The 9004-nt window shown below is 34.1% G+C and overlaps 2 protein-coding genes across 2 annotated transcripts in view; both read right to left on the reverse strand.

Moving 5' to 3' along the window:
• Plexa (plexin A) overlaps positions 1-135 on the reverse strand; it is a 253077-nt gene extending 252942 nt beyond the window's left edge. The window contains exon 1 of the mRNA XM_070311324.1: positions 24-135. The gene's annotated coding sequence lies outside the window, so the exon portion shown is untranslated. The remainder of the gene's footprint in view (positions 1-23) is intronic.
• Positions 136-669: 534 nt separating this feature from the next.
• LOC138941541 (putative GTP-binding protein 6) lies at positions 670-8407 on the reverse strand. The gene is made up of 5 exons (XM_070311331.1): positions 6510-8407; positions 6232-6421; positions 5923-6142; positions 4483-4720; positions 670-777 (listed from the first exon to the last, which is right to left on the reverse strand). The coding sequence occupies exons 1-4, from the start codon at positions 7530-7532 to the stop codon at positions 4711-4713; spliced, it is 1443 nt and encodes a 480-aa protein (XP_070167432.1). The 5' UTR covers positions 7533-8407; the 3' UTR covers positions 670-777; positions 4483-4710.
• Between the last annotated feature and the right edge of the window lie 597 nt (positions 8408-9004).

Below are 9004 nucleotides of genomic sequence, written 5' to 3' on the forward strand. Positions count from 1 at the left end.
TTCTCTCAGGGCTAAGCTTTTACCGAACACGCGACGGTGACACACCGCCTTGACAACTACGGGATGACGATAACCACGACAACGAAGACGAAGACGACGACAACGACGGCGGCGGCGGCTCTTTCTCTCTCTCTCTCTCTCTCTCTCTCTCCTCGGTCCCGGACGACGCCTAACACCACCACCTCCACCACCACCACCACCACCACCACGATACCACCTACGATAGCAGTGCCTGCCCGGACTCACGGGACTCGACTGGGTTTCGCCAGGCCGCGATACGCCCCTCACCCCCGCCGACTCCCCGCCGCGCTTGCGCCGACCGGCTATCGCTTTTACCTACCCCCTTCTTGCTCTATGACGGGTATTAGCCGTCCCGCGCGCCTCGATCCACCCCCAGCGCAGTTGTACTAACCGTACGACATACCATGAATCCCCATAAAGCTCCCACGCCCGCGGGACACCCAATCGCGTGATCCGCCGGTGACAGGGATGTATCTCGTAAAAACACTAGAGGAGTTGTATACATGTTTCACAGCCGAGACCGACGACGATGGGAAAGGGAGAAAGCTGATACAAATTACAAAGGCCTTGTGATCCGGAAGATAAACTGGTTTCTCTTATTAGTATTAGGAAATATTCAACTTTGTCGTTATTTATTGTAGAAAATATCTTAAAATTAAATTTAAGTATTTTTCTACATGTTTTCTCTGGAATAAATTATTTATTTCTCTTGTAATGTTTCTCGCTTTATTTCTATAAAATAGGACTCTTGGACCGCTGTAAAATAAATATACAAATGTAATATGTAAATGTATATTATATAAAAAATTTCATGTAATATCCTTCTCCGATATCTTTAAATGGACACTATTTTCTATAAGTGATGTATACATCTATATATGCATACACACAGAATGTTCCATCATTTTTGCATTAATTAATTAATTCCTTGGTTAATTTGGAGTTAATTTGTCATCAACAGAATATCAAGAAACTTTATCCATTACCGCGATTTCCCAATATTCTCAATTACATATGTTTATAATTAAGTTCTGAATGAAAATTCTATTAACAATAAAGTGATATTATTATCAATTTGCACTCCCCAAATTTAATTCACAAGAGAGATAAATCTCAAACGTAATCTTAACCTAAATCGTTAATTATTGAATAATTATCGATGACCGATTTTGAATCTCATTAAGCATCGACGAGTGATAATGGCAGAAGACACCCGTTATAAAGTCTCGGCGATAAATGACTGCACGCGCGAAATGACACGCGTTAAAGCGCAACGATGAGGACATGAACGAAGCGGGAAGGGGGAACGGGCGTGCATATGCAAACGCGCGCATTGCTCGACGTTCGACCTCTTGCAAGAGTAGGTACGCGAAAGAGAAAGATGAAAGAAACGGGGAACACAAGCAGAAAAGAGAAAAAGATAATCCGCGATGGAGGGAATCGCGTTGATCGTTTCGCGAAGGTATTCCCTTATGCGGAGAGTGGAGAGTGAGTCGCGTACAAATTTTTTCGCATCCCTTTGAAGTCAAGCCGCTAAAACTCGAGAGGTACTAACCGAGTAGCGAATATCGGCTGCAAAACAGGCCCCACCTTGCTTTACCAATTCAACACCTTATAGGCATTCCTTCCCCTAAATAATTGAAAAAAAAATTTTCGTTTGCAAAAGTCAAATATTTAAACTTAAATATTTTCTCGTATTTTCTTTTCAGATACATACTTGCCAGATACGACAGTTAGATATAAGAAAATTTATGCACGAAGAGATACATTGGCTGTGCGTGTGTTTTTAAGCCCACTGCATTTTTTGTATTCTTCTGGGATGATGTACTTATATTTTCAAGGAAATTAGTTTCGAGTAATAGTTTCAAAAAAGTCAATTTCAATATTGTCATTTTTTATCTCACTATACGCGCGTTTTAATTCTCTGTATATATATTATTCAAATTTTCTCTGTATAGAGAGTTTAAGAAATCTGTAATATATATATATATATATAATAAGACAAGAAAATTTATACAATTTTTAAAAAATAAATTAAGTAATAAAATTATGCTTTCTCTCTCTCTCTTTGGAAGAGATACAAAAAGTATAGAAACAAATTTCTATAATCTCAAAGTGTAGTAATGTTTGATAAACGCGAATGGAAGAATGCAAAAAAGGATGCAACACGATAAAATAATAATAGATACATATTAAAAGTTACATTAGACAGAAGGTATGATAATCAATCTGTTTTTCAGTCAAAGTCAATTAATCTTTGTTTGGTCTAAACTTGATTTAAAATTAATAGATTCGTGATGCACGCGGCGAGCGAACGTCGCTGAAAACAATGCAAGTAGTATCGGATTAGGCTTGTTAGGTCGCCCAGGCCGATGGCGGTGTCATTTTTGTTATTTATGCTTAGCGTACGGTCGGCGTTAGGTTTAATTTAATTTCCGCCGTTGATCTCGGAGCATTTGGTTGTGCCGCGTCGTGCGAAATAGCGAGGCATGCCACATGCCGCGTGGCACGGTCCGTAATTGAATCTGTAACGGCGAGCAAATCAGCGCGGCGATCATTACGTTACACGAGTCGCACACTCGACGAGGCGATCGGCATTCGTTAGCCAATCGTTGGTGTAATTGCCGGGGGCAAGCACAATAGGTCCCGGTTAAGCCGCAGCTTTGTGTTTAAAGCGTTAAGTAAACGCGGACCCGGCCCCGCTGACCGATAGCTGCGAGATCTAATGGACCATTGTACTATAAACCTCCATTATTATTGCCATTTTCCTGACGGATCTCTGCTCAAGGAATAAGAAGGAATGTGATGTTACACGTACACACCCATTCTTCTTAAATCGATTTCACGATAAGAGATACAATGGGCAAGAATAACGGTGATATTTGTAGAAATTAATGTCTGAGAATTCTTATGCGAATTTAAACTGCGCGAATTATATATTTCTATATAACTTATTAAGAATGTAAAAGTTTTTTTTATATACCATTCAATAAAAAATTTAATATCATTAAGGTACTCTAAAAATACATATTTTGTATAGTCAAATAAAATAGCTATATATATTGATATTATTTTATCATTTCATCCAATCGTATACATTTTCGTTTTAACTAATTAACTTATTATTTATTTAATAAAAAAAAATTAAATTGTTGGGCTATGTACAAATAATTCTTAGCGATTAAATTGGCGGTTATACTCGAGATATAAAGATTACGATTAGCATTTTTATATCTGAAATTAGTGATATAACGTTTCTTGAAAAATAAAAAATTATGCGGATGTGAAGCTTGTCATGCGGGATATGCGTAAACAGTGGATGGTGGCATTTTGGTCGTATTATGTTGTGCCTTGATATGCAGCATAGCAAGTAGAGAGTGCAAGCGATGTCGAAATTTGTCGTTCAACCGAACGCCATGATAATTAGGTTTAACTTGACTCGCTTTAATAATCCAAACAATACGCAAAGTGCATCGCGCGCATCCTTGCACGCCGCGAATCCCGGCCGCATAAACAGCCGCCGTGACATTAGCGTCACCGTAGCCACGAGCGGGTGACAAATTTTGCAAGAGCTACCCTCCTGTCCTCCCTCTCCGCAAAGCTCCTCTCGTCCAGAGAATTATTAATGCGTTTCCCGGAAGCGAGGTTACGAGGCGAACGCGCGCGCGAAATTAGCGAGCTGCAAAGCGGCGGCGGTTCCGCGCTACAAGCGGATTCCGATCGAGATAATGAAAATTAACGACGTTAAAGCGCCGTCACGCCTGCAATTAATTATCGCCGCGGTCCGTGCTGCCGATCGGCCTACACGGTACACCATCGGACCGCTCTTCTATCCTATTGCTACAACATAATCGCGATATCAATCCTTCATTAATTCCCGGAGCCAAAGGACGATGCGCGGTCCAGGACTTTTTCGCCCGCGCGCGCGCGGAGCGATTAATTCTGCGGGATACTCTATAAAGCTATACACGGGTTGTCCCGCCGTCACCGGATATTAATGATACTCGAGTTAGCGAACGCTAAAAAGTTTTACGGTCGAGAATTCACCCGCATAATTAGCGTAGCTGTCGAGACTCGTTGACAATCACCTGATTCGTTTTTATCTCACGTTCCTTTGGCTAAATTTTGGACGAGATAAGTTGTACTGAATTGTCGTTATAATTTCGACAAAGGAGATAAAATTGAATTGGACATGAAATGAACAATCTAACTCCTTTGTTTGTATAGAAGGGAAATTTCTGAAAAATGTATGCAATGTTTTTCTTTACTATCATTATATAGAGTTTTTCCGGGACGCTCTTCATATACGGGAAAGCTATCGAGTTATGAATTATACATTGCATCACGATGGCTTTATCGCAAAGTTTCTTCCGCGCTGGATAATCGATGACACGCGATCGGAGAGATAAGATAAACGAAATTCTTAATAAAAAGACAGTAACAATAAAATTTTTTAAATACCGGGCAACGAGCGGCGACTTCTTTCATTGTGCAACGATTTAGATGCGGGTTGATCGTTTGCCAAATTTCAGGCCTCATTTTTTTTCAAAAGCTTTTCGCTTTTTCCTTCTCTTAATACATCAACCTACTGCTTTTCATTTTATATTTCTGCGTTAAAGTAGTCATATTTTCCTATATTTAGAAAAGATGGATATAATGAATATATCACTAATAAGTTTCAACCTTTATTTAACAACCCCTAAAAAAGATAAATATTATTTATTAAAAATGTTGAAAAATTTTTGTTTTTTTCCTTAACAAATCTCATTTTTATAAATTTAAATATATATATAATCAAGAAAAAACGTTAAATTTTAGAGATGAAAGTAAACCTTTTATAGTGTTTCGCTTAGATTTTAGTAATTTTAAAATATCTCTATACTATTAAAAAAAAATATATATATATATATATATATTCCTATATTTCCAAGATATTAAATTTATTTTCAGCATTTCTCCATAACTATTTATGTTTGTATAAAAACATGGTGTGACAAAGAAGATTTCATAAATCTTATTCTTTTCTAATCAATAAGTTTACAAATATAATACAAAATTCAAAACACAGGCAATTAGCTCTTCGCTTTAAAAAATATTGTTTACAGTTTAGAGAGTGAGTAAACACTTTATAAATTGAACTTGCTTCATTTGTGCTTAAACGCCGTAAAATAAAGTCTTTAATCTCGTTAATAACCCTAACGAATATCTCAGTCAAAATTTTAACTCGTGTCTCGTGCATCTGGCATTCAGAAACACCGATTATAGGGAAACACATGTGGAGCACGTGTACATGCTAGGTCGTAAAAAGCAATGACTCTTGGCAGCATGCCGTGCTGAAGGATATCCTTCAGATTTTTAAGTATTGCACTTTCTTTATATATAGAGTAATGCTTTCTTTATATGTAATATATCTATATGTGTATTTGAAGTAATTAAGATTACTTTAAATAATTATAATAAATCAAATACACATATAGATAATTACGTGCAAATTTGTATGCTTGTTTGAATAATATATAATGATGTTTTTCTTGTTATACATTCTTAATAAATTACATAAAATATAATCATTTCTATATTTCGTTAATTAAAGTCAAATAGATTTGAAATTTCCCACAAGTTACAATTTATTTGTGTATGTGCATATATAAAAAGTTACTTCGTGTTAAAATTCTGATATATATATATATTTGATATATAAAAATATAAATGTTTTTGCGACAAAAAAAATATTTTCTACAGAATGAATAAGATCGATTGCAAAAGAAAGAAAGAAGAAAAAAAGAAAAGAAAAAGAAAAAAATTTATATACTATTAAAATATTTTAAAACATACAAAATGGTTTAAGTTTAATATTAACAAAAAGTTGCAAATAAAGTATAATATAGAATACTTCAGTGCCTTAAAAATTTCTTGAACTTTTGAATATCGACTGAAGTAGCGAGCACTTCCAGAATTAAATATTGAGAATCATTAGGATCTGGTTGAGCGTTCGTTACTGTCGTCATTTTGTACAACCAACTAGCTGCAGGACTGCCCGATTCTACCCTTACACGTGTGCGTAATAATCCAGTGACGGTCAAAAGAACTTCCTGTATTTTCAAACGTAACAAATCGATTCCTGTAAATATTTAAATAATCTTAAGAAACTGTTCTCCTCAAAAAGTATTCATTTCATTCTTTAGCAATAATAATAAAATCTAATCACACCTGTTAAATTCATAGCAGAAACGGCAATTGCATCTTTTGGTATGCAATCGCTTTGAACGAGATCGCATTTATTGGCGACATCGATTATCGGACGAGTCTCGTCTATCATGGGTTTTATCGTTTGCTGAACGTGTTGATATTGTGCTTTCATATCAGGATGACTGACATCATATATATGAATTATAACATCCTAGAAAAAGTCTTAAATAATAAAAAAAATTTCCTTTAAGAAAATAATAATAATAGTAGGTCAAAATATAAATATACGTAATGCATACAGCTATCATGGCATCCTCCAAAGTTACAACAAATGGTTCAATCAAAGTTTCTGGCACATCTTGGATGAATCCAATAGTATCCATGTACAATACTTTTAATTTGTTGGGTAAAACTCCTTCATGCGCAGTTGTATCAAGAGTTGCAAATAATTTATTTTTAGGTTGAAGAGATTTGTCATCCGTAAGTGCTTTTATTAAGCAAGTTTTTCCTGCATTTGTATAACCAACCACAGCAACTGCGGGAAAACCATGCTTTGTACGCTGACTTCTGATATTTTTTCGATGCTGTTGTAATTTTCTCAATTCGTTTTTTAATTTCTTTTCTCTATTATCAAATATTAGTTTTGTCTTTTCTGTTATTATAATGCCATTGCGAGTCATAGATGTTTCAAGCATTTTTTTTCGAACATATGGTACTTCTGCTAAAGCTACTTGTAATTTTGCTTCTACACTTTTTGCGTGCTGACGAAATATATGGATAACTATGGAGTAACGATCATACACTGGTAGACCAAGAATTTTTTCCAATTCAGCTATTTGAACAAACTTGAGCAGATTAGTACTGACAAATATAGCAGTTGGGTTTTCACATTTACTTAATTCTTTCTTCAGATTTTCCATCGCACCAGTACCTAACAAAAATTTCTTTTGCAATGAAAGTAATGGGGCATACTTTGTCCCAACTATACACCAGTTAGACAGAGTGTTTATGAGTGCTACGGCTTCAGCCATTTGTAACTCTGGCGAAGTGTTTCTCTTCTTGTCTTTACCCCATTTTATGTATGGTTGCAAAACAAATGTTCTGTGTCCTTCAGCTGCAATACCTAAATAATGGTTGGAGATCTCTGTATACGGTTCCTGGTCCTTTTCCTCATCTGCAGGTATATACTCTTTGGAATCATGATTGAAACGGCAAACAATATCTTGGAGCAATATTCCTGATCTTTTATAGATCGTGTTGGCTTTGTTACGCACTTGTAAATTATGCTGTGCTATATTTAGAATCTTATGTATGCAATGCATTTTACATTTACAAAATGCTTAGATTTTATAGTTAATATAATTATTAATTCTATAAATTATACAAAATATTCACAATATTAGTATAATTTTATTATGTCTTGTATATAAAATCACTTAACCTTATTGATGATGTGCATTAATATCACTTCATTTTTATTATTCGCACAAAAGCTAATAACAAATATATATACAAAAGATAAACAATTTATATTACGTACATTTAGAAAATTATAAATAGTGGGAAATTACACTGCCTCTTACAATTGTGTTATCCTCTGATGTTATTTATTTGTGCGAGGTTATGTTAGTCATTTTAACTTCATTCCTAGCATGATAAATATGCACATACAACAATTAATATTTGATACGATTTTCTCGCATGATGCAATCTTCCTCATTAAAATTATTCAATCTAACTCATATTCCATCAACTATTCAGGCTGTAATGCTAGAATAATATATCGACCAATGTGAAAATATTAGAAAACATTTCTTTGATCAGCTGATTGCAATTGATTGTGGTTGTATTTTGTTTAAGCTGACAGTATATTATGTATATAAATGAAAATATATGTATGTAAACGATTTTTCAGCATTGCCGATACCGGCAATCTGTATCAGAAACACAGCTGATTACCACAGAGAAAGAGAAGTCTGAGAGGGCTCCCACTGCCGTTTTTCGTAAGATGCTTTTTCTATATGATATAGTAGCGCTAACTAGATCCATTTTAGAGCCAGCGGAACTACATGGTCAAACTCATTTTTTGGTGCCACTATAATAAAACGGCAGTTGGTACATGTCGATACTAGATCCATAATATGTGGATAAAAAATGCGAAGAAATGTTATCTATCTATTAAAGTTTTATTAACGGCGCGTGATGTCATTGTCATTCTAATATACATTACGGACAGCAATAATAAATTTTATTATTGAAATGTTTTTATGTATATAAAATGAAACAAATTTTCTTAATAATTTTTTTCTAATTTTTAAATATAACGTGTAGAAAATATTTAGAATAAATTGCTTTTACTTTTCTCTTATTCTTGGTACAAAAATATCAAGCATTTTAAGTAATATCAAATAAGGCTTTTAATTTATTATAATCTTTTATTATTAATTAATTTTTTATTAATTATATTATTTAATTTATAAATTTATAAATTTAATTGGATGTATTAATGCGTACCGTTGTACGTTAAAAGCTATTATATACAGATTTATATATAAGCATAAATAATTAAAACAATAAAATAATTAATACAATAATTAATACTACAAAGTATTTTGAAAATAAACACATAACAATATATATGCTTCGCTTAATGCAATTTTTGCTCGAAGAATAAGAGATTTTTCGCCTTCATTTATCCACCAAATGCTTCAGAGTGAAAATAGTATCAAATAGAGTACACCTATTGAATATATAAAAACTTTTATAAAATTTTTATATTTCTTATATTTTTTTA

This window comes from Polyergus mexicanus, unplaced genomic scaffold (genome assembly GCF_030449975.1).
Source record: "Polyergus mexicanus isolate NDT 795.1 unplaced genomic scaffold, iyPolMexi1.0 SCAF_19, whole genome shotgun sequence".
Lineage (NCBI taxonomy): Eukaryota > Metazoa > Arthropoda > Insecta > Hymenoptera > Formicidae > Polyergus > Polyergus mexicanus.

Excerpts from the sequence above, each read along its gene's own strand:
- LOC138941541 (XM_070311331.1), bottom strand. The coding sequence starts at position 7,532 with ATGCATTGCATACATAAGATTCTAAATATAGCACAGCATAATTTACAA. Across the intron at positions 6,422-6,509 it reads TGGAGGATGCCATGATAGCT|GATGTTATAATTCATATATA; the intron begins GTATGCATTACG and ends GACTTTTTCTAG. Across the intron at positions 6,143-6,231 it reads TTCTGCTATGAATTTAACAG|GAATCGATTTGTTACGTTTG; the intron begins GTGTGATTAGAT and ends AAATATTTACAG.